General features: G+C 40.1%; 1 protein-coding gene across 2 annotated transcripts in view; it reads left to right on the forward strand.

Moving 5' to 3' along the window:
* Positions 1–234: 234 nt before the first annotated feature.
* Positions 235–27086, forward strand: part of PALLD (palladin, cytoskeletal associated protein) — a 344882-nt gene continuing 318030 nt past the window's right edge. For both annotated transcript variants that reach the window (XM_087816541.1, XM_087816543.1), the window contains exons 1-2: positions 235–352; positions 14342–15310. In XM_087816541.1, the coding sequence (XP_087672667.1) occupies positions 14418–15310 (893 nt within the window). In that variant the 5' untranslated portion in view covers positions 235–352; positions 14342–14417. The remainder of the gene's footprint in view (positions 353–14341; positions 15311–27086) is intronic.

The following is a 27086-nucleotide window of genomic DNA, read 5'->3' on the forward strand; positions in this document are numbered from 1 at the left end:
GAGAAATAAGTGCAAATCCTGTGTTTATTAGATCCATAAAAAAAATTCTTTCTACACTAAGCCCCTTCAATGTCTAAGAACCCAGCCCTCAGGCCTGGGGTTGCCTCCCAGCTCACTGCTGGAATTCCTGATGGTGGCAGTCTGAGGAAACATGAGTTCAGTTACCAAATATAGTTGAGTGGAGTAAGAGGACAGATGCGATTCTGAGGCCACAGTTGCCTCAAAGTGACCACGAACCAAGCAGCCTGTAATGAATAGGCAAGGCCAACCTCCGCTCCCCCAGAAAAGAGGAAACACTCATCTGAACTACATCACCTTTTTGGAGTCTTCAAAGTAACCAAGGATTGAAAAGGTCTGTAAGATATATCTTAATATACTAACTTGTAGGGCAACATTTGTTAATTTTTTTCAAAAAGCTAAAACTATAATAGTAGTTTGCCTGAAGGTATAATACTACTCAGAAGGTGCCTTGATTTTCCTTTTCTTTGGAGAGGCAAAGTAATGGGAGTGTTGTCGTCTTTTCAAAAACAGAATATATAAGATTTATCTCATGCTTTATTTCTACCTATGCTGTCAAATAACTGCATTTTCTATTATTAATCTTAAGCATGCTAAATTGCTGCTACCAATTCCAAAAGGATTAAAGGTAGTTATGGAACCAACATTTGTCAAGATTGTGTATGTTTTGTTTTACAGAAAATAAGAATGAAGTTAATCTGAACCTCACCCATATTTAAGCTAACTACTGATGGCTTAAATGATATACTTTAGGTTTTAGTAACATTTTAAGTTGTTAATTACACTTTTAAAGGATTTCTTTTTAATCTCTTGACAGTAATAGCAGAAATTTAAAATTATATCTATGCATAAAGTTCACACACTTTCCTAAAAAGATAAAACTTACTAAGGGAAACTGCATCCCAGTTAAATTTAAACATCACAGTATAATTTTATAACATGTTGTTTTAAGTTACACATGAAATAGTCTTGAAGCCAATACATGAGGTTAATACGAAATGATTCAAGGCTCATATTGCTTTTTCAGATTTGCTAAAAATACTAATTGCCTTTTAGTATAAATAATGTGAATACATATAGAGCACTTTACCTGACAATATAATATTTTCAAAATCTATTCAATCATGTATGTGCAGAAATTCAGTTCTTATTACTCGTACTTGATAAATACACTTTCCAATATTTTCTCCTCAAAGAAATAATGTGAAGGTTTACCTCAATTATTCGGATTTTAAAAATCCGAGTAGAGCCTATTTGACAAATTATTGCTAACGGTAGACAAAGCCTAAGAGATTTATCAAGCCAACAATTTCGTAAATGCGTGATTAGATATTCCTAGAAAACAAATTAGTTCTCTCACATTCTAGCATCCGGTATGGATTAGGGTCTGTATCCTGGTGACTCTATGCCAGTTCTCTGTCTGAGCTTCTCTGTTTTATTGCTAAAACTGAGGATTAAAAAAGGTCCTATAGCAGACTTCACAACAGAGTAAGATCTAAATTACACTGGACAATTACAATCGCTTAGATTTCTTTACCTCATTTTTTAAAAATGTAGAGAGGAAACATTAATCAGGTTTCAAAATAAATGTGGCATGTTCTTAAAGACATACCAACTGAAATCTTCCAAGACAAGAGCCTCCACTCCATTAAGGGTATCAAAGGCTATCATGATAACAGCTCCAGTCAGGAATTCAGGTCATCTAAAGTTCATGGCGTGTCCTGTTAAATTCCAGCAAAGAAAACAGACATTGAGTAAAACAGCTCTGACTGTAATTAGTAACTCTTAAATCGTATTAGAAAATATAGAAACAAATTTAGTAAATAGGTTTTGAATTTAGGTGAGAGGAATGAAGCCCTGAATGAGGACAGTGGAAATGGAAATGGATGGTTTAGAAGTAAAAATCTAGGTATTTGCAACTGATTCAATATGGTGGATAAAGATGATAATATGAAGAAGCTCCCAGGAATAACTCCAGATATTCTCTCTGTAAAATACTTTATGAGGCTTTCATTGAGCTATTATATTATGCCCCTGAAATTGAGATAAAATATACTGTTTGGAGGGTATTGAAAACTGTAGAATAAATATGACATATCTTCCTGTAATAACAATTTACTTAAAGATTAATGAAAAAAGAAACCCACATGCATTATTAAGAAATAAATTACAAAACTGTGCATTTATTGCATCAAATAAGATTTTAGAAATTTTTCATGTTTGACTTTTGCTCTATAGGGCCCTTAGTGAAAGGAACATTACAAAGAAAAGAAAAGAAGGAAGGAAGGAAGGAAGGAAGGAAGGAAGGAAGGAAGGAAGGAAGGAAGGAAGGAAGGAAGGAAGGAAGGAAGGAAGGGAGGAAGGGAGGGAAATAGGGAGAGAGGGAGAGAGGGAAAGGGAGAGGAGGGGAGGGAAAGGAAAGGAGGGGAAGGGGGGAAGGAAGTAAAAAAGGAAGGAGGGAGGGAAGGAATAAAGACAATTTAGGTGATACAAACAAACACTTTATGAAGCAATCTCTTTTTGGAAAACTGTCAAATAGGGCAAAAGGCAGGAAGCTTTCATAGGATAAAAAATAAAGGACATGGAAGAGAAAATTAGAAAAGCTGTGATTGGCTTGGGCCACCTATTTGGGGTGAGAGGGAACAAGAAGGTCAGTGTAGAGCCCCGGTGGCCGAGCATTTGGGGACTGGCTGACTGGGTAGACTGTGTTTCTGGTCAAGCAGAGCATTTACAAGGACACAAGGATTATCTACGTTACAGTTTGCTGATGTAGCATCACCGGCAAGAGTAGCTCCATCTTGGGCCTAGAAAGTTATTTCAGCAAAAGGAAGAAATTTTGACTAGAGACGGCCTGCAATTCCAAAACACGAAGGGAAAAAAATGTTTTAAAGTTTCCAACTTTGGTTTTCATAGTTTAGGTTTTATTTTTAAATATTTTTAGTATTGAATCATTGTACCAACAGTTTTTACTACTATTTTAGTTACTCTTTGAATATGAAAATAAATAAAAATACTAAATTTAAATTTTAAAATCAGTCATGATTTTAACTTTTTTAAAAAATCAAATAATAATGTGAAATAAGCAACAAAAGATTCCCCTAAATGTCCCACCCCTCAACCCTGTCCCTGTCTAAGCCCTACCACAGAGGTAATAAACATTCATTGTTTGGTGCATGTTCTTCCAACCTTTTTCCTGTATTTATTCCTAACCATATATACATTTTTAAATGCTTATTGAAACATTACTGTCTAGATTCTTTAAACTGCCTGGTCGATGTGGTATGGGATATTGTGTGATCCTTAGTGCCTGTCAGCTTTTTTGTAACATCAAACATTTTTTCTTTTATAATTGTCAACATCTCCACAAAGTATTTCATAAGCAGATGGCAAAAATCCCCACTTATCTAAATTCTTAAGTAAATATCCTTAATATTCCCAATGGGAAAAGAAAACTTTGTGGTTAAATGCACATTTCCAACCCTAAGTCCACCATTCCCTGATGGTTCAACTTTGGCTAAATAATAGAACATTTTTATGCTATACTTTGGGCAATAGGAATAATAAAAATAAAAATAATGTCTACCCCATCAGTTATTCTGAGAATCAAACAATTTATTATATGAAAGCAGGCAATTCATAATTTGGAAGATATTGTATAGTAAGTCCTCAGGGAGGCTAGCTTATATTGTTGGTAACTGAGTTCTTTCTACTAGACAGCTATTTCTTGTGCATATTCTTATCTTCCCCAAGTTTCTCCCAACTCAGGGAAATAGTATACATTTCAACAGCCTATAGTGTGCCCTGCCTCCCAGAGGGCATGGCCCACAGTATATTTTCACTGACAAAAGAGGATTATCCTGAATATCATAGATCTGATTTTTATAATTATCTTCAAAAGTCACCTACTCTAAAAACAAATGTTATTCATCATTTCAAAATTTGCCCATCTTTTCTAGTATTTGTATATTTGCACATGTATGTGAATTTTATAAATTTATATGGTATATTACATATTCAGGAATTCAAAATTAAATGTTTTTCCCAAATACTAGGATAATAATGCCAAGACAATCTGTGATAAAAATTTCATGTCATCATGTATGATATGCATACCAAATATAAAATATCCAGTGAAAACTTACATGTCCTATATTTCATAGTAGAACTTGAGTCCAATAAAATTCAGATGATATTAACATAGGGAGAAGTTGTGAAAATCACTTAAAATTACAATTAGAAATACTGTATAAATTAAGTGGCATAAAACACCTTAAGAATTAATAAAATATGTACAGTGACTTAACAAAATAGGTGACTGTTAAAGTTTACATTTGAAAGCAATATTTGCTTGGGTTAAGCCAAGATACTGATAAGCTACCTGTTGAAGGTCAAAGTAGGAGGGAATCTGAACTGCCTCAGAGTATTTACTGACCCTCCCAAACCTTTGCTTCACTACTTGTTTGCAGGGAATATAGTCAATTATATCATAATAACTTTATATAGCAATGGATAGTACTAGACCTGTGGTGATCACATCATAAGGTATACAAATGTTGAATGGCTATGTTATATGCCTGAAACTAATATAATATTGTATGTTAACTGTACTTAAAAAAAAGATTGAGCTTAGCATTATGCATAAATGTCAAAATTCACCTACAATAATTTGCCTTCAGAACAGCATGACACATGCAACTGCCTCCATGATACCACTTGCGAGACCCTACAGCAGGTGTAATTCTCAACACCAAGTACCAAATACCAGTTATATTTTTCTCCATCATCTGCCATGATTCTGACACTGTGCTGAACACTAGCCGTATAATGACTGTCAGCTGCAGCTCTTGTTTTCAGGATTTTCACAAAAGGAGAAAGGTTCTCTAAACTCATATTTATAATTTAGTAAGATGAATGCTATAATAAATACTGGGCAAGTGTCATTTTCTGAAGAAGGAGAGAATTCATACTTGCTTGGGAATCATAGAAAGCACCAAAAAGAAGTGAAATTACTACTTTTCAAGGATGAACTGGGATTTGAAACACAGAAACAGAAGGGAAGGACAAGAGAAACAGTATGTGCAAAGCACGCAGACATGAAAGAACATGCCATGTTCAAGGCATGCTGAGCAGGCCAGTGAGGCGTGACTGCAGGGTGGGTGGGAATGACGATGGAGCAGGAGGCCTGAGAGCTCACATCGGAGCAGACTGCCCTGAGGCACGCACGTAACCTGCATACGATGCTCCAGACCTTCTCTCGTCAGCCCGGGGGATCATCAGCGGAAAAAATACTAAAGGAGTGACATGACCAAATTTGTAAATATGATCATTCCTGCCATCTTAGATCTCCTATAGCTATTTGTTTAAACTATTTTAATAGCAATTATCATGTTTGTCCTGTGTTTAAGTCATTTTTACTCTTGTCTAATCCTTCTAATCTCTCCTACTGGATAACAACATCATTAAAGGAGACGAAAGATACCTGGCTCACCTTTGCCCTCTTGGAAGCCTCCCTTCCACGTAGTAAGTGATAAAACAGTTATTCAATTGAGTTCGTGTCTCACTTATCATTCCAGGAAGGGCAAATGGGAGAAAGAAAGAATGACTATAAAATGAGCAGGGCCAAATAAGAGCCATTTCTCCCATAGAGAAGAAGCTAGAACTACACAAATTTTAAGAAAGTAGAAAATAGTTGTGGTTTGTGAGAGTTTTAGGGGAAGTGACAATTAGGCCAAATTATTGATGGAGATGAAGAAGAAGACACAAAGGAGAAAAGACTGAGAAAGAAGTTTCCAAGCAATTCAAATTCCTTAAGAGAAGATGATAGGGGGATGTGCAGAAAAGACTTAAAGATGTAGGTGAGCCCGGCCGGGCGTGGCTCAGCGCTTGAGCATCGACCTAGGATCCAGGAGACTGCGGTTCCATTCCCGGTCAGGGCACATGCCCGGGTCATGGGCTAGATCTTCAGTAGGGGGCGTGCAGGGGGCAGCCGATCAATGACTCATCATTGATGTTTCTATCTCTCTCTCTCCTTCTCCCTTCTTCTCTCTGAAATCAATAAAGATATATGTTTTTTAAATTTAAAAAAAGTTGTAGGAAAATATTCCTCAAAATTTCAAAATCTTACCATTCTACTTGCTGAAATGGAACACTTTAATGTTTTTGGCATTTACCTCTCTTCCTCTTTACTCATTAAAGACTGTATAATTAGTTCTTTTTAATGTATTTCATTTCGGCGTCTATCACACCAGCATAGAATTGCCAAAAGCACTGTTTGAAATAAAACACGAAATCTCAGGGAAATAATGATGATGTTTGCAGTTGTATTTCTTTTGATTACAACCTTTTTACTTCGGGGTGTTGACTGACACGGAAATCTCTGAAGCATACTTTTCCAGTGGGTTTGGGCCACCTAGAAACCTCCCTTGTTCATCAACGTTGAAGGAGCACTTTCCCTAGAAGACGTGCATGTTCTAGCAGCAATAACTGGGTTGTAAATTAAACCTGAATGATATATGCCATAGAGCTATTATTTTCTTTTTCACCATGCAAGCAGTTTTAAAGCTACACCTAATCCTGACAACTGGATCCCGTCAGATGGCACCTCTTTAAAACCAAAATATAAGTTAATAAGCAGGTGATTTAATCTGCCTCCGGCAAACACTTCCTACTTAAAAAAAAAAGAACTGGAAATTGCTTCATCGTTCAGAAGTTTGCTTTAAGCATCCTCATACAATGTTTTGGGTGAAGTTTTAAAATGTATCATATTATCTTCACTTTAACTAAATATAATTAAATTAGTAGCAGAACTCTGATTTCTGCTCCACAGTCTTATTAATCTGATACGTTGCTTAGGATGCTCAGTTGTTGAAACTATAATATAATGGCAGTAAAGTGTATGGTTAATATCATGAGCTCTGGAGTCATGGGCTGGGTTTGAATCATGGCTTCCTTATGTTTCCTGCCTCAGTTTCCTTTTTTCTAAACTGGGGTGTGGTGTGAGAATTTGAAATGAAATCATCTACATAACGGTTCTTGGCACAATGCCTGCCTCACGGTGAGCTGTGAGTCGTTAGCCATTGCTATTATCATGATCATTGTTGGTAGTGTGTATGTGTGTCATATGAATTCATTAAGAAGCCATTAGCCCTGAAACAAGTCCCTGCACCCCATCCTAATGCTGTCCACTGTGTACCTTAGTAGCAAGCATTCCATGCTGTGGTCCAGCTGCACTGACTCGCCTCCTTTCTATGAGCTTCTCCAGAGTCAACCGCACTTGCAATCTATACTCTTTCCTTCCATAATTTCTCAGCATATCTGGAATCTGGTTTATATCTTTGTCGCATACACCAAAACTGCTATTGCCAATTATGCTAAATTTCCGAGTTGCTAAATCAAAAGCGCACACCCTCCTTCATGGGTCGTTTCCATGACACCCCACTCTCCTGGTTTCCTCCTAACTCCCTGGAGGATTCTTTCCTTTTTCTCTCTTGATGACCTTATCCACTCCCACGCTTATGGTGCCACCTATGGGCTAGTAATCCCCAAACGAGCTCTGCTTTCCCTTCTCTGGGCTGTGGACCACTATCTCAAATTGCCTTCCAGACATCAGCAGCAGAGGTCCCAGAGTTCCCTCAGATGCAAAAAGTGCAAGTCAAAATTAAGCTTTTTTTTTTTTCCTCTCAAAACTTGCTCCCTCACTTGTGTTAACTGGGTTAATGGCACCATCCATCCCATTGTTTGAATAAGTAATCTATAATCCTGCCTTTGCGTCATCTCATTTAATCAATCGTCAATTTCTGTTCTTTCTATCATCTACCCAAAGGTTCAGTTCACTGTTTTCCACCTCAGTGTCACTTGGTCACACTTCTATCATCTTTTTTTTTAATCTACTGTCCATTGTGTACCTTAGTAGCAAGCAACACAAACATTCTTTGGTCCACTTGAGTGCAAAGAGATTTATTAACAGGAGTTGTGGCAACTCACAGAATGAAGCCAGGTGTCTACGAAGAGGCAAAACCACAATAAGAGCTGTGCCAGAGAAGGGGCCCTGTGTGGCTGTCCCTGTGCTGCAGCTGAACAGCTCACACCACAGCTCCCATCTCCAGCGCGGGATACTCCCCTGCATAGCTATCACTGCTGCCCTGAACACTCCAGGTCTGCCCCTTCTGTCACTGTCCATGTCCAGCTGTCAGAATGGTTTCACCACGGACCCTGCTTCCAAGTCCAAAATGGATGCATCTAATTGCCAAGTCCAGGCCACGTGCCAAGATTTGTGCCCAGGCTCCAAGATGCTGGGAAAGCAAATATTTGGATGTTTTACATCCCAATATGATAAGTAAACTCAGTTCTCACTGAGGCTCATAATATGAGGAATTAGCCAAAACTAACAAGGAGCTTCAGAAATGGGCAACCAAAAATGAAACAATGAGAAACACACATAACCCCTAACTTCTATAGAAGCCTTCTCAGTGACTTTCCTCTTTCATCCTGACTCATCCCCTGACTGTCCCCAACCCAGGCTGCAATCAGTAATATCTCTAAATTGCAACTCTGGGATGTTTCTCACTTACTTAACAGTCTTCTTTTGTCTCCCAACTGCACATAAGATAAAATGCAAGCTCTTGGAATGGCCTCAGGCCCTCTCTGACCCCACTCCTGTTTTCTAAAGTTTATCTATTTTCCCCATCTCCGGATGGATTTCTGTTGAACGGAAACTCTCTGAGTTACCTGAGTCAGTCTGACTTTCACGGGGATGTAAGACTTTGTGCAGTGATGTGCCGCATAAAAGCATTTTGATCATTGACAGACCGCATATGAGATGGTGGTCCCATAGGACTATAATGGAGTTAAAAAATGTTTATCGCCTAGTGATGACCTATGCAGTCGCTGTCGTAAAGTCCTAGTGTTGCAGCCAGCGTAAGGCATTACTGCTTTTTGCAAATCTCAGACAATTGATAGTAACTAGCTAGAAATGCCTGGGGCACTCACCTGGGCTCCATAAACTTCCCACAGACATCTCTTCTTTCCAAGCTGATGTTACAACTGGCCCGAGCCTGTGATTCTTATTATGATTGCAAGACACCCTTCTGTGATAACTATTAGGAAAGTAGGAAGGGAAAAAGAGTTCATGACTTACAGGGGCACAGAGCCAGTTCTTAACTAGGAGGGCGTGGAGGGAGCATGCTTTGAGGGTAGGGGCCTAGAATTGGATGGGCTCTCTTTATTTGTGACTTTAAAACATAAGAGCAAGAATTTAAAGTGTGGGAAGAAGGAAAAGTAAAAAACAAGCAACCCAAACAGTTATCGAAATCAACCAACATCCGAAACAAAGGAGCCACTGTCACAGGAGGCACCCTGGCTTTTTACCTACTCCTGCAACAGCTGTTTATTCCAGATAGCCTTTGTTGAGGCAAATGCCTCTTGAAAAGGATGACTCTTTGAGGACAAAGGCATCCTCAGTGACTTCCACAAGTATACATACAGGTTTTCCCCAAAAAATGTATACACACTTTAACAGCTGATAGCTCAATTTTGAAAATGAAATGTATTTTAAAACACACTGCCTTTATAATTATTCAGTGTGTGTATACATTTTTGGGTGGACATCATATACAAGGAAAGGTCTGCTTCTTTAACAACTTTTAATGGAACATCAAGAAACATCACAAAGATGTGATTCATCAAGGAGCCCGCACCAAGTAAAACTGAACAAGAGTCTTGGAGGTTGGTGGAAGAGGACTGCCTCATGGCAGTGTACTGTGTGGCATGGTGGACACCAATCTTCATGGCAGCAGGCTCTCAGTGGGAAAATCAGAAATTTTCAAGGCATGGATGGAACTTCACCGACCTCCTCAATAACACAGGGTCACCTTGGTGCTGTGCCTGGAGTGAAAACTCCCCAGCTAAGTACTGACATGGCCTTTTCTATCTCATGCTGGACTCAAGGCCAAATCACCTTCCTATATTTACTACTTACACACTGGTGCTGACTGCATGTAGTACTGCATCGCTGCTGAGGAAGAGAAAAAGCTCCAGGACGCGGTGCACAACCTGCTGCAAACCAACAGGACCCCAGAGCTGCAGACGCTGGAAAGCAAAGTCATGACCTCCGCAGATGTGCTATGCAAAGAAGGGATCAAGGTGCGCAGCTCATCATCTGCTCCCAGGGATCCTTTGTATCCAAAGTGTGCTGCAGCTACAACGTCTCTGAGACTGGGCACTTTGCCACCACCCAGTGGACAAGTACGTACTTCCAGATGGCCAAGGAAATGAAGCCTTACCTTATAGCTAAGCCATTTTCCATGGAGAAATTACGAGATTGCACAAGCAGAAGCAAAAAGGGAAAATAGCCCCACTCTTAATACCATCTTGGACCTTCTGGATGAGCTCAGGGATACAGAGCTTCAGCAGGAGAGGCAGCTATTGGAGGCCAGCCTCCACTCCTCTGGCAGCCACCCTAGCAACAACGCCACGGCAGATGGGAAGAAAAGGCCTTGAAAGGAAAGAGCTGCAGCTGGAGACCTCGGACAGGTGGCATCAGATCTACCAGCACTTGTCGTACCTGTCCACTGCCGTACAGAATGAAGATGTGGTGTCCTGCCAGGAGTGTGCTCCGCTCCCTGTTGTCCCTTCTAGATGCTAACATAGCACTTTGTTCTTTGCTCATCACGGCACTTAACATGCTAAATTATATATGTGTATTACTTATTTGTATCTTTTACAGACTATTAAGTTCAATGAGGGCAGAAACCTTGTTTTTTCCAAATTATATCCCGGTGCCTAGCATGCTGAGTGGCATGTCCTAGATGCTCCATAAATACATTTTGAATGGGGAATTCTCTTCTATGTAGTATATCTATCCCTGAGTCTGTTTCAAAAGTTAGTCACTTCAGAATGAAAGGTATTGTTTCCATTGTCTACCTGGACTTTCAGCATAACCTACTCCAGGTGTCGTTAACACAAAATTGTTAGATAGGACAAGGATCTCAAGGTCTGAGCCATTCTTACTAAATGCTGTTCTTGCTAAATGTTAAAATGTAGCCCAGTATTTGCAGACCAGCTGTAAACAGGATAAGCTTGACAGGAACACAACCTGATAAGTGTAGACAACTGCAAAAAGAAGAAATCAACATGTAATTGACCAAATATTGTATATAAGCAATGGCTAAGACTCCCTTGGGGAGGTAGAGCTTTGGGTATGAACCTCCTGTCTCCTTTACTTGCTGCAAGAAAATAAAAATACCTTGTGACAACCACATCTTGATTTTTAATAGAGCACTCCAAGTGGTGAACCCCTTGAGTTGGTAATAAAATGTTCCCCAAGCTCTATCAGTACTGAGTTCAATACAAAAAGTGAACTAAAACTAAACATATTCAAATATTCGAAATACACTGAATATAGCTATTCTCCATAGATGGGTTACATTTAAAGAATTATTGAGCAATCAGAATGGTTCCCTCCTGGAGTACAGGCTAAACAAAGGATTTAGAGTAATGTTTGGGTTGATAAAGATGGGACAATGACAAGACCACGCTAGAGGATTTGTAAGATTTACTTGGACAACAGGGGGGAATATGGCTCAGTAGGTAGAGCAGGACTAGAATGTAGAGAATCTCATAATTCAGGCTCAACAAAGTGAGTAATCTCTCTAAGAGAACATCTAAGACACAAGTGTAACCTTCAACTACAGAAAATAGGGTGGGTTCCTATTGAGCTTTAGGATCTCTGGTTACAAATCTTCTGTTGAATTAGCAGATTCTGTGGATCACCACATCCTATGTGGCAGCAGATTCTTGAGGTGCATTTCTGGAACTCTCTACATAATGCTTTTTGAGATTAGAGACTTTCAGGGGTGAGAAAATGCAAGCTAGCTCTTTGGGTTCATATGAGAGAAAATAACATTTCACTTAAAAGAAAATCTCATTACTCTAGGCAGAATCCCTAGATGGGAAACTGCTTGTAAACAAGCAGCTCAATTCTGTCCTCATAAGACATACTTAACCTTCCAGAGAATGAATGTGTCACCAAGTTTACTCCTGATCCAACTTATAAAACTTATAAAGTTGAGCTTCACAAGACCCAGCAAGCCTCCTTTATTGACTTCCAGACTCAATTGTGAGGCAAAATCACTTAAGATGTTTTCTAGATCTTTTTTTAAAGAATAGTTTATTAATTTTTAGAGAGAGGGAGGGAGAAGAGAGAAACATTGATGCAACATCAATTGGCTGCCTCCTGTACACCCCCTGCAAGGAATTGACCCCACAACTTGAGCATGTACCCTAACTGGGAATTGAACTAGCAACCTCTTGGTGCACAGGATGGCACCTAACCAACTGAACCACACTGGCCAGAGCAAGTTTTCTAGATCTTCCCTTTATCATTCTATGAGCAATATATAGAAAAAAAGCAGCACACTTAGAGAGTCACTGGCTCACAATATTTAGTTCAAACTGCAGTGGAATTTAAATTGATGCCCAATTGTTTGGCAGATAATGAAACACCTTTTCTTTAATGCTGGTAATATTCCTATATAAATGTCCTATTCAGGGCACATAGTTATCTCACACGTCTATGAAGGTTAGATAAGGCTCTCATAGCAACCAAGTTCTTTTCCCTTTCCTTTGACACCCTATCCAAATTCTAGATTATTTGTATATTATTTGTTTAATGTATTCTCCACTCCCCCCTCTTTATCTCACCACATGACTTTTACTTCCTTAAACATAAGGATCGTGTCAACAGTCTGGACCAAAAGTCTACAAACTTCAGCCACTATGCCAAAGCCATCCTGCCATATGTTTTTGCATGGCCTGCAAACTAAGAATATTTTTACAATTGTCAACTGTTGTAAAAAATCAAATTCAAAAGAAAAATAATGTGTTTGACATGTAAAACATATAAAATTCAAATATCAGTGTCCATAAAGTATTTTTGGCACACAGACATGCTTGTTTACTTATGTATTTCTGTGGTTGGTTTGATGTTCCAATGGCAAATTTGAGTAAATATGATAGAGACCATATAGCCCACAGTCAAAAGTATTTACTATCTGGCCTTTTATAAAATAGTTGCCAATCTCGGTCTAGAGCATGACTACACCTCTAGCATCTGAAACCTTGTAAGTGATTATTAACTATGTTTTTAAATTAACCTGTTGAATGAATATGAACGAACATGGCTGGACACAAGAAAGAATGAGACAATAAGGTTTCAGGTAGTTCATTGAAAGCTTAAAACAAATGAAGATTGGAATCAAAACATATTTTGTGGTTATTTTATAAGCAAGGTCAGATTTATTAAAAATATCAATAAGCTACTAATTACATAACATTAATGAAATTAGAGCTTTCATAAGGTGTTTTGGGTGGAGGGAAGGGAAGGAGGCTCTGAGAAGGGCAGAATGCCCTGCCACACCCATAGTCACTGAGTGCCTACTCCAGATATCTTTTTTAATTATTCAGTGCTGGTTAGTAACATATTTAATATCCACTCACAGGGCAAATATTAAATTAATATGAAAATTCAAGTATACTTAATGCTTCTTCCAACTCATATAATAGATAAAAAAAATTTTTTTAAAGTACAGTTGAGCCCTAGCCAGTTTGGCTCAGTGGTTGGAGCCTCAGCCAGCGGACTGAAGGGTCCAGGGTTCAATTCCGGCCCAGGGCACCTTCCTCAGTTGCAGGCTTGATCTATGGGACAGGATGGGTGTGGGAGGCAACCAATCGATGTGCCTCTCTCACGTCAGTGTTTCTCTCTCTCCCACTTCTGAAAAGCAATAAAAATTAAAAAAAACCCTCGGGTAAGGATTAAAAAAAAAAAAAAGTACAGTTGACCCTTGAACAGGGGGGCTTTGGGAGCCAACACCCCTCTCTCCTCCTTTGGAGCTGAGAATTCATGTATAACTTTTGACTTCCCCAAAACTTAACTACAGTTGGCCCTTTGCAGCTTGGGACTCAGCCAATCATGGATAGAAAACAGTTTTTCCAATCTGTAGTTGCCAATCTGCATCTGGCAATCTGCAGTTGGGAACGTGAAAAAGCTGTTTTCCACCATAGGTTTGTTCAATCCGCAGATGTGAAACTGAGAATAGGTAGAGCAGGCCGTTTTTACTAAAAGAAAAAAATATACAGTTCAAACCTGTGTCGTTCAAGGGCCAACTATATACCTGTTGACCTTAATGTTTCTCCCAATCTGTAAATTAGTAGTATTAGGATAATACACACACACACACACACACACACACACACACACACTCACACACACACTCACACACACACACACAGTGCTGCTCATAGCAATTCTGTTTGTGTTGTCTTTCAGAACAGAAATAAACTGATTTCCAGCGCCTCTAGCTTTCCCGTTGAAAGCAGACAGAGTGTATGAAGACCATTCAAGTATGTCAGAGACCTCCTCCCATGACTCCTTCTATGATTCCCTATCAGACATGCAGGAAGAAAGCAAAAATGCTGACTTCTTTCCCGAGCTATCTGCTTTTCTCAGCCAGGAAGAGATAAACAAGAGCCTCGACCTGGCCCGGAGAGCTATAGCCACGTCCGAGACAGAAGATTTTGACTCAGAAAAGGAGATCTCACAGATTTTCAACACCTGTCCTGTCAGCCTCTGTGAAAACCCTTCCTGTAAGGAGACCAAACCGGGTGAGCCAACCTCCCCCGGAAGGCCGCCGGACAGCAGGCCCGAAGAACAGCCCGAGGGCATCTCCTCGCCGGGTTCAAAGAGGAAACCTGGCCTCTCACCCCTCCTTGCCAGACCCAGCTACATCCGGAGCCTCCGAAAGGCTGAGAAGCGCGGAGCCAAAACTCCCACCACACCTGGAAAGCCCAAAGCGGCGTGCCCAGGTAAGGCTGGCCCCCAGAGCCAGCTGTGTGACAAGGCAGCTAATTTCATCGAGGAGCTGACATCCATATTTAGAGAAGCAGCAAAGCCAAGAAACAGAAGCGCAGATGGGGAATCCTCGTCGCCAGACAGCGGGTACCTGTCCCCTAAAAGTCAGCCGTCAGGCCTGAGGAGCGCCTCAGCCAGCCAGAGCCCCACCGGAGACCAACAGGAAATGCAGGCGGAGGGCAAGCTGCCCGAGGCCGGGCGCCGCTGCCAGGCGGCCCAGGACGGGGCAGTGCCAGGCGGCAGCATCTCTCGGCCGCAGCCCCAGAACACCCTCCACTTCCCCTCGGCCCCTCGGTTCATCCAGAAGCTGCGGAGCCAAGAAGTGGCAGAAGGAAGCAGAGTTTATTTGGAGTGTAGAGTCACTGGAAACCCACCTCCTCGAGTCAGGTAAAAAAAAATTTAATTACGAATTATCAAATGATTTGTGTTGAGTTTGGGTTTTGCTTTAAGGTGGGAGAAGAGATTTCCTCTATAGTTAGCCCTCTGGAGCCTGAAGTAGTGTTTTCAAGTACCTGCAAGGCGAAAGCATCCCAGAATTGCAAATGCTAGTTGACCTTCTTGTCCCTGGTGGGATATATTTGTTGTCATGAACCACCTAATACTGGGTGTACTGTAGGAGCTCCAGTCCTGGGGGCACCGTGCTGTTCTTTGCTAGTCTGAAAAAAGCCACAGGGGGGGACCAGAGGGGAAAGACATAGCCTTTATTACGTACATCTGGGGAAGACAGGATGGCGGCTGGCAGCTGGCCTGTGGGGAGTTTTCGCACTCAGGGGGGTGGGCTAGGGGCTTATCTAGCCGAGCACAGAGGGAGAGGGAGAGAGGGACGGAGCGGTGCTGGGAAAGGCCCGTGCGCAGGCCAAGGACAGAGAGCCTGGTGAAGCTTGTTGGCCATCAAGGACGTGGGAAACACTTGTGTCTGTGCTGCTCTGCTCCTCGTGGCCGCTGGCCAGGCAGACATCGCTCCGCTGACTGGGAGGAGGAACGGGGCTATATCCTCACATGACCCTACACGGTGGGAAGGCAAAGGACCAGACAGGCACAGAGGAGTGCAAACAGGTTGTTATGGTGGACTCCGGAATTAATAACAGCCAGGGAAACTTCAAATGCGCAACTGAGTTATTCAAAGTACTGTGAAAAGTGTGTGCCTAATTTGAATATGAGTTGCTGAAGGCGGCTGAAAGCGTGGCTAAAACTAGAAGCTGCCTGGCAGCACACAGACGAAAGGCACAGGTGTGCCCAGGCCAGCCACAAGGATGGCCACCAGATAGATAATTTGGTCTAAGGCCCGGGCGCACTGGGCGCATAGTCACCTAAGGTAAGCACACCCACAAGCCTCCCACGCTGAGCGGCCAAAGGGGGCGGACTTTCCTACCAAAGGTCAACCCAAGTGGGAGCGCTACAGGTCTGCCACTCAGGCACCGGCCGCAGCCACCGGGCATGGGGAGCACGGAGAGTAACAGTGACATGAGTGTGTACTTAGCTGGAGTCAACAAACACATCGCCATGGCCGTTACAATTTCTATAGATTCTTCCTCCTTAATTGCAGAGTTTATACTTTCTGTGCCAAAGGTTAAGAGCAGGGACCCTGGAGTCAGACTGCAGGGTTTCCCGTCACGGCCCCACCTTTGTACCAAGTAGGCAAGTTACTCTGTGACCCAGTTTCTTCACCTGTGAAATGGAAATCATAATGATACTGCCCTCGTTCTACTTTATGAAGACTAAATAAAATAACATGTGAAAGAGTAAAACAAGGCCTTGTGCCTAGTGACTGCTACATCAGCATCACCTATTATTCTTCTTCTTCAGGTTTTAATTTCGTATGCCAAAATGAAAATAACATTTCAAGTCAGGATTATACTATTAAAAAAACAAGCCATTCATTTTGAAAGTTTTGCTTTTATTAATGAAACATGTTTTACCTAAATTATGTAGATATAAAAGAGCAAATTCAAAATTATGAAATTTGGAGAAATGATAAAGTACATCATTGGCTACAAAACACTGGTACTTTTTATTAATACATAATTTCACAAACCACAAACTTTACCCATCACCTTATATCCATTAACACACACTTTGCTGGAGTTGGTTTTTTTAGTTTGACGAATCATTGTTCATAAGCATGGAGTAAGCATTAGCATTACTGACTAAAAAGTGGTGTAAGTAGAGGCAGGGAATTTTTTTCCCAACCAATTCATTCAACTAATTCACCTTAAGTCAGTTTATACAGTAATTTTACTATATTTCTTTTAGAAACTGACAGCAGGGGGCAGTAATAAACTTCTTAATGGGTTTATTCAATTAAATATAGCATCCTAAATTCTGTCATCTTAATAGCTATCTTTTCCATAAATACTTTTTCTTGTAGTTTTGCCTATAATAGAAATAAAATTGAGTCTTTCTTTTGGATTCTATTTAAATTTTTTTAAACCCATTAATCTTGGAAACAAATCATTCTTCATTAGAAATATAGTCACATGTTACTCAAACAGTTCCACAGGTTATCAAACTACATAGGGCTCCACTTACATTTACCTGCAAAATAGGCCCCTTCTAAATGTATTACTGTGGCAAGTAAGTATATCATACCCCTTCAAAACTGACAAAAATCTATTTAACATCAAATAATTAATTCAACTGAACCAAAGTTCACTTAACCATTTTGTAATTTGTGGGGCCACCAAATTCATGCTTCTGCCTCTTTTTCTTTATGGAAACAAGGAGGTGTTAATTTAATTAATAGCTACAGAATTATTAACAACTTTTCTCTGGTCATCTCTCTGTTCACCAAAGCCCATTACCAATGTTCATAAGTCATCACAAGTTGTGGCCTTCTTGAGTAATTAAGTCTTTGATGAGAATGCTCCATTGTTTAAATGACCATAGTTACCTGGTCATTTTTGTATCTTTTTGATTTTGGATTTTGGGGGGGAGGGGAGGGTTGAGTTAATTTTGTTTGCTTTTTTGAGGGGCAAAGTAAATGGGTATTGGATTCTGTTAATTTCTGTTCTAAAGATCCTGGTCCTTGCCTGGCTGGCATGGCTCAGCAGTAGAGCATTAACCCATGATCCAGGAGATTGAAGTCTGATTCCCTCCCAGTCAGGGCACATGCCTGGGTTTCAGGCTGGACCCCCGGTAGGGGGTGGGTGCAGGAGGCAGCCGATCAATGACTCTCTCTCATCATTGATGTTTCTATCTCTCCCCCTCTCCCTTTCCCTCTCTGAAATCAATAAAGATATATTTTTTTTTTAAAAAAAGATTTTGGTCCACTCTGCCATGGATTGGTAAGTGCACCAAATGTATAAGAACATTCACTGAGCTCCTTTTCCACATGAGACATATGACAGTCTAAAGAGAAAATAGTCTTTTAGGGAAATTTTATATAAGAAAGAAAACCTTTAATAAAGAGTTCCCTGCACTGGGACATTTTAGAACTTGACTCTTACTGATGAGTCCAGGGGACTCAGAAGCAGAGATTAGGTGGACCTATTGATTGGTAGGCCACCTACATAGGTCCAGAAGCAGGTGACAGAACTTGTGGGGAGAGACCTCTATAAGCAGAGGCCCAGCAGACACCAGCTGGTAAGTGTAGGGACATTCAGTGTCGAGGAGTTGGCAGCTAGCTGTACAGGAGGTGAGTGGGATGTGGTACAGTTGCCAATGGTAAGATCCCGACTTACTTAAAAGTAATGTACCACAGAAAAATATGGAAGCAGGTATCAGGTTCCAGATACAGGGGACTGGAGCACAGGGAGAAAATTCTACCTTTTAAGAACTTAGGCTAGGAAAAGGCAAGGCTACTTACTGCTTCACAAGGACAAAAGGACAGAGCAGGAAGTAGAGACTTGGACATGATTACATGAGGTAGGACTTTAGTGACTAAACTTGTGCTGGGTTCCGAACAGGGAAACAAATTGCTGGACTGACAAGGCTGGGCTACTATGCTGCTGGATTGGAGCTTCTTAAATTTGGCCTAAATAGAAAGCATTTGGCCTGGGAACCTGGATATAGTGAAACTTACAGATGTAGATGAAGTAGCCCCAGCTAAAGGAAGGATTGATGGGAACAGTAGTATCAAAGCCAGGCCAGTAATTTCAAGACATTTCTACTTTATGTATACTCACTACTCCTTCCCACAAACGTATAACTGGTACAATATACCAGTTGTCACCATAAATAGGAATGAAAAAGTTCTATATTCCTCCCCTATTCTTGCACAGTTCCAACAAAAACTCAACCAAAGAGAGAAAAGTTGATGGAGGAAAGCTTATGTGTAATAAGTGAAGTCATATACAATTTAGATAATATTCAGTTACATACAATTTAGACACTACTCAAATTATATGCAAATTATTTGTTGACAATTTGAATTATTACATTAAATTTTTAATAGTCAGAATTTCCTGGCTGGCCGGCTTGACTCAGTGGTTCAACATTGACCTATGAACCAGGAGGTCATGGTTCGATTCCCAGTCAGGGCACATGCCCAGGTTTTGGGATTAATCCCCAGTGGGGGATGTGCAGCATTCAGCTGATTAATAACTCTCTCTCATCATTGATGTTTCTATCTCTCTCCCTCTCCCCTCCTCTCTCTGAAATCAATAAAAACATATTTTTTTAAAAAAAAGAAAAAAACACCCATTCTTTGCAGTAAAAATGGAATCCAGCAATATAGTCCAAGGATGTTTAATATTCTAAGTATAATTATTCATATCTAATTGTAACATGCCTATTAAGTCATCATTATTAGCCTAGGGAAGTTTCAATTAATGTATATAATTAAAAGCAATTAAATTCTTTCTTTTTATAATCAAAACTTGGCATCTCCAATGCCTCCAATTAGTTAACGTTAGTGAGACTTTGATCTTTCACCAAAAGCCAAAGCAAAATGATTAGCCGTATCAAAACTGCAATGCTGTCTGTAGAAAATTCCACCTCCCCAAAAGAAAATAGAAATATAAGCAGGTTGCCGATTCACTTCTCTTACTAAGGATATGTGGAATATCCCACTTATTGCCCTTTGGTTTAGGAAAATGTAATAATAGTGCCACCAGCTAGTAGGTTATGAGTGTACATGCAGTGCTTGTAACACTAAGAATTAGGTGGCTCAGCCCAGGAGTTTTGTTTTGTTAAATAATATTGTCAACAATGAGATACCAGATAGTTCTATTAGATTACCAATGTGAAAATTGACAATACAAATGTTGTTATTGCACATGAAATGTAAATAGGTACAAACAATTTGGGGAACAATTTTGTGATACACAATAAAGTTAAAGATGTACATCTCCTAAACTTTCAGGTAATACCCAATTGCCTACTTGAATATCAAACAGATATATCAGATTTAATACATCTAAAACTGAACTTCTGATTCTCCTCTTCTCCAATAACCTTCTCTTTCTAAATCTTACCCATGCCAACAAATGACAGTCCTCCATCCAGCTTCCAGCTGTTCAAGGAAAAAAACCCTAGAATCATCTTCAACTCCTCTTTTTCTCACACCTCACATCATCCAATCCATCCAGCTAATCCATGTGGCTCTACCTCTGATATATCCAGAATCAGACCACTTCTCACCACCTCCACTAATGAGGCTCTGGTCCAAGCCACTGTGATCTTTCTCTTGGACATTTGCATTCCTTCCTCATCTGTCTCCTTGTTTCCATCCTTGCTCATCACAGTCTATATAGCACCCCGGCACGATTCTTTTTCATGCAATTGTGATCAGAACACAGTGCAAAGCTACCCAGTGCCTTCTCATCTCAGAGTAAAATCTATAGTCCTTAGAGGCATTGCTAAGGCCCATCTCTCTGACTTCATTTCCTACTACTCGCTCACCCCTGTTCGTTCGCTCCAGCCACAATGGTGGCCTTGCTGTGCTCCAACATGCCAGGCGTCCTCCTGTCTCTGGGCTCATGCACTTGCTCTTTCCCCTACTTGGAATGCTCTTCCCCTGAATAGATGCGGGATCGGATTCTTCATCTCCTTCACGTCCCTCCTTAAATGTCACCTTCAGAGTATAGCCTTCCATAACCACCCTGTGTAAAAGAACAGGTCCTGCCCACTCCACTGTCCATTCCACTCTCCGGCTTTGTTTTTCTCCATAGAATTTACCTGATATATACTATATTCTACTTGTTTGATTTTTTTTTTTTTGGTATTGTCTGTCTTACTCGGTAGAATATAAATTCCTTGAGTATAAGGATTTCCATGTGATTCTTACTGTTGTGTCCCCTAGGCCTAGAATGATGCCTGGAGTGTAATAGGTGCTCCATAAATATTCATTGAATAAATAAATGAATAACTTCCGTTCCTAGGTATATACCTGGAAGAAATTTTTGTTCATGTGTACAAGGGTACATGTATAAGAATGTTCATAGCATTGTTTCAAAAAACCTGGAAAGAACCTAAACATTCATCAAAAAGAAAATAGGTCTCTTTGAGAGAGCGATTTCATTTCCTTTGGATGTATAACCAGAAGTGGGATTGCTGGATCATATGGTAGTCCTATTTTTAATTTTTTGAGGAAACTTCATACTGAGTTCCATAGTAGCTGCACCAATTTACATTTTTACCCAAATATTAAGATACTATTATAAAGTGTTCACTTTATTGTTTATTGTCATCAATTTGGTATAAACTCCCTACACCCTACCTTCTCAAACACCTTTGAATCTGTTTCCTTTCTTGAAAACCTACATCCTACAATTCTCTTTTGTGTTGCTAAAAATTCACAATGGTATAGAGCTTATCGAAAGAGCACACTTCAACATTATAGGCTAACCAAAAAAATCTATAAAGAACACAATATAACTTAAATGGTGTTTCTGACCCTATTTGGACAGTGAGTCCTTCATTTGTATCTCGAGGTCAAAGTCGTGGCTGCCATGGAATATAGTGGGATACTTTCCCCTTGTTTCTGCCTATTGTCATTCTCTAGAAACTTTTACCTCACTTGGCTCTCTGTTCCTTCACTGCAGGGGATGGGATCAAAGCCAAAGCAAAGTCATTCCTTTCCATCTCTGCCCCTCCCACCTACGACTAATTATCTCCCCATCTTCTCTTTCTAAACCTCAAAACTGTGAAGGTGGATTACAGTCAATTTAAAAAGCCTTCCAAAAAATCAAATCTCTTTGATTCTTGTTTCCTTGTTGCTTTTTAAATGGTTTAGCATTTTTCCTGAGTTTACTTGGTGGTTCTTTGTCAAATATTTGCTAAAGCCATAACAAACTGATGAACAAAATAGATTCAGTGACACAGAGGCATGGGACAGACTGATGAATCTCAGTGGGAAGGTGGGGGTGGGTGGATGGGTGGGGAGAGATTAACCAGAGAATTTATATGCATGTGTGCATAACCCAGGGACACAGACAATAGTGTGGTGGAGGCCTGGGGGGTGGGGAGGTGGGGGCAGGTACAGAGTGGAAGGGGTCAATAGGGGAAAATGGGGACATCTGCAATACTTTGAACAATTGGGGAAAAAAAAGTGATTCCCCAACACTTTAGCCACTCCCTGGGTTTGTATTCTAATAATTACAGCAGGAAGAAAACTAAAAATAATTTAAGTAACAAATGCAGGCTTTCCCCTCAGCTAGATTAAACTGGATTTGATTTGTATTTTCTTCCTAAGTATTATATCAAACAGCTAAGCTCTCAGAAGGAAAATAATATGCTTTTTGCAAGTTTAATTTATTGTTATGCAAACTACTGTGAACCAGTTGTTTTGAAAGAATTTGACTCTGAAGTTTCAGATACTTTCACAGTCAAAACTACTCAATGTCACAAATCTTTTCTGTTGAGTTAGTTACTTTTAAGTACTTCTTAACATGTTTCTTCATTTGCCTTGGGGCAGTACCGCATTACGGATCACTGAATGTGTTTAGGCATAATTACAGCAATTTAGGAACTCCACTTAGACGTTGAATTCTTTCAGCGGTTACAAGGAGTTACTTTATAATACCTCTGTACCCAGTACAATTATAAGTCTGAAATCTGATACAGCTTACCATGCTGACCAAGATGCAAAAAGTTCCCACAGTTGGTGTATTCAAATGATGTGTAGCAATAGAAATTATTTTTTCCTGTTTAATTTTCATTTGAGCCAAGAAATAGTGTCATATTTAATATCTGCTGGAATAGGAGTAAACTGCTAGTCACCTGAGCACCGCTAGCGGAAACCCAATCAAAGCCTTTCCTGGAAGAAAGATTGCTAATTGCAAGTGGAAACTTTGCCCTCTTGGTTATGAGTTCTAACAGCGAAGTCTGGTTCCGTACAACAGCATGTGGTAAATTAGGCCACAGGAACGGTTTCCAATCACTGGTTATACAATCCACATGTGGGCCAGGAAACTCAAATAAAAGTACACTAAGGAATAAGGATTTTTTTCCTAAGGCGACGGCTCTTAGCCTTGGTTGCTGGAATTGGAGAGGTATTTTCTAATGGAAAAAGGGAAAACAAGTATAGGGGAAAGGATTTCCAAATAATAGAGGAGAATTTTCAAGGAAGGAAAAGGAGGTGGGGAGAGAAGGAAGGTGGAAGAGAAAGGGAAAGAGAAGTAGAGAGGAAGGAAGGAAGGGAGGGAGGGAGGGAGGAAGGAAGGAAGGAAGGAAGGAAGGAAGGAAGGAAGGAAGGAAGGAAGGAAGGAAGGAAGGAAGGAAGGGAGGGAGGGAGGGAGGGAAGGAGGGAAGGAGGGAAGGAGGGAAGGAGGGAAGGTGGGAGGAAGAAAAACCACATTTGCAGGTAATTGGTTCTTTCTTTAAAAGGCAAAGAGATCTTCAAAATCATTTTTAACACCAAAGAAGGTATCACAGATCAATTGCACTAGCAGAGAATGTTCCCACTGTGCTTATGCACAGAGAGGGCAATATATAAGTGTAGTTGCGGTCTAGGGAGATGAGGCAGAAACGTTGCAGTTTCAGTTTTGGATTTTGAACCAAAGGACGGAGACTGAGAATTTTCCACATCATTATCCGAACTTGGTTTTGGTGAAGGGGCCCATGTGGACCGAACCAGCAAGCTTTCTAGAGCAATACTGCTACTGAAGTATTAGTCACAAATAAGAGGCTTGATCAAGCGTAAGAGCTCAGCTAGGCCTAGTCACACTTGTCTAGGGGCCTTGTCATCCCCTAATGAAGAGACTTTGACAGTTGACTGTAGCAGTATGTCTGTGCAGTCATGGAGCAGAATTATACATATAACTAACCTGTAGGAAGTAAAATGTCATTTCCTTTCTTCTCAACCCTGAGCTGATTATTCTAAAGTCATCAGTTAAAATAATTCCTCTTTATTTTTCTTATAGAGCTACGGAAGTTAAAATCTGGGAAAAGTTATTGTCATTCTCCTAGTAATGATAGATATTATAATATTAATAGCCACCATTTCTTGAGTACTTAGCATGTGCCAGACATTCTTCAAAGATGTTTCCATTTATAAACTCACTTATTCCTAGAGGTAGATCCTACCATATTTCTTGGATTCTAAGAGTTCACCCTTCAGTAAAGAGCATTTTACAGTCGCTGTCAGACCACTGTCATGATGTGGTTTTCATTGCCTGTGCACATCCAGATTTGGTCAGAACTGTTTATTTTGTCATTTTGGTTGAGTTATTACACTATTGGTACTACATGCTGTTTTTTCTTTCTTAATGGTTCATTAAAAAATGGTGTCATGCTGGACCAGCGTGGCTCAGTGGTTGAGCGTCGACCCATGCACCAAGAGGTGCTGGTTCGATTCCCCGTCAGGGCACATGTTCAGGTTGCAGGCTCAATCCCCAGTAGGGGGCGTGCAGGAGGCAGCTGATCCATGTTTCTTTCTCATCTTTGCTTCTATCTCTCTACCCCTCTCCCTTCTTCTCTCTCTCTAAAAATAAAATCAATAAATAAAAACATATTTATTTAAAAAATGGTGTTATGTAGTCAGTGGCATGTTAGAGTCAATAAATGGAGTATTATTGTCTCCATTTGTTTTTAAAAAAGGAACTAAGGCATGAATTGTTTAGGAAAATTGCCCAATTGTCCACTACACTATACTGCCAAACAAAACCAAGTGGGGTGCACAGGCTTTCTTACAGAATGGTGCTCCAACAGAAAATTAGGGTGATCCCCAGCTTACCCTTACAAACACCTAAGGCAGTAGTCGTATTTCTCTAAAAGCAAAATGCCCACGAATGACTTCCTTCCATTGCCCCATGCAATGTTAGGAAAATCTGGAAAAGAAAAGAGCCATGCTCAATGATTTACTGGCCCGTGTGAGAAAACCTTGCACTGCGCACACGCCCAGCCCACTCTGCCGTGTTGATGTGAGGGAGAGCCAGCATCTTTATTAGCAGGAACGATCTCCTTTGATGTGGCTTGTGAGGGCATGGACTGCAACTTCCACTATCAAAGCCACTTAGCCAGGTCTCTTTCTTTCTCTCGTAAACAGAGCCGTAATCCCAAGCAGAACATAATAGATATGATTTGTGATCTAGTATGGTACCATTTAATTTTTATGTTTGGTGGCCAGCATTTTAATTAAGAATGTGTTGTCATATGTTGGCCAGAATCCTGATACATGCGATCATTCCATACTCCAAGAACACGGGCAAAACCCGTGCTGCCTGAAAGAAAGGGGGAGCGGGCCCAGCAACACCAACAACATGTTAGTTCAATCGATTTCTGATAGACCTTTTCTACAAAAGGCCATTATAAAATACAATACAGGAAGGTTGGCTTTTACAGAATAAAGTATTTTAACTTTGAAAAAGCAGCTATTTAAGAGGGAAGTATTAGTATTGAAGAAATCAAATTGACTTTTGGACGATATCTAGGATGAGTGTCATTATTGCATTAAAAGCCCATGTGCACATCAAAATAACAGATATTCCTCAGCCCGGCGTCACTAACACTCAGCAGGAGCCATGCTGTGTGATGAAGGTAGGGAGGCAGGTGTTACATGTGTAGTCAGGGCAGGGGGTGCTCAAGAAAAATGACATCTTACCTCAGGTTGTGGTTAGTTCCATTTAGAGGAAATAGGTGCTGCCTAATAGTATATGCTCCTTTCCACAAATACCCTGACCAACTCGTTTGTATCCCAGGTTTTAATATTAGAGATAAAAAAAATTAATTGGAGGTTTCTAGAGCATATGATTTAAAGACCCCGTTTGTTTTTACTATTTGTTGATGCAACATGCCAATAGGCTACCTCAAGTTAGAGATGCCATCACTTTTAAACAACTGAAATTCCACAGAAAAGCCAACAGTAAATCACTTTAGTACAAGAAATGTTGTGTGTTTGGATTGTTTTGTTTTGTTTTTTTTTTTCAATTTCTAACAGGCCATGAAGGTAGAATGATGAATCCATTAATAAGATGTGCCTATCCTACTCCAAATCAAAGTAACTTTACTACCACTGTATAATATATAATATATACCTATAATACTTACATTGGCAATTTATTTTTCTCTTTTTGTTAATTAAATTTATTGGGGTGACACTGGTTAATAAGATCATATAGGTTTCAAGCATACATTTCTATGATACGTGATCTGTATATTGCATTGTGTGCCCACCCCCCAAAGTCAAATCATCTTCCATCACCATATATTTGGCCCCCTTTACTACAGTCCCCCACCCCCTTCCTTCTGGTAACCACCATACTCTTGTCTGTTTATGAGTTTCAGTTTTATATCCCACAAATGAGTGAAATCATATGGTTCTTAGCTTTTTCTTATTGACTTATTTCACTTAGTGTACTCTCCTCAACATCAATCCATGTTTTTGCAAATGGCAGTATTTCTTTTTTTCTTATGGCTGAGCAGTATTCCATTATATATATGTACCACATCTTCTTTATTCAATCATCTATCAAAGGACACATCGGTTGTTTCCATGTCTTGGCCAGCATGAATAATACTGCAATGAACATAGGGGTGCATATATCTTTGCAAATAAATGTTTTCAAGTTGTTCAGATAGATACCCAGAAGAAGGATTGCTGGGTCATAGGATAACTCTATTCTTAATTTTTTGAGGAACTGCCATACTGTTTTCCATAGTGGCTGTACCAGTTTACATTCATTAGCAGTGAATGAGGGCTCTTTTTTCTCCACAACCTCTCCAACACTTGTTATTACTTGTCTTGTTGATAATAGCCATTCTAACAGGTGTGAAGTGGTATCTC

This window comes from Miniopterus natalensis, chromosome 4 (genome assembly GCF_054644295.1).
Source record: "Miniopterus natalensis isolate mMinNat1 chromosome 4, mMinNat1.hap1, whole genome shotgun sequence".
Classification (NCBI taxonomy): Eukaryota; Metazoa; Chordata; class Mammalia; order Chiroptera; family Miniopteridae; genus Miniopterus; species Miniopterus natalensis.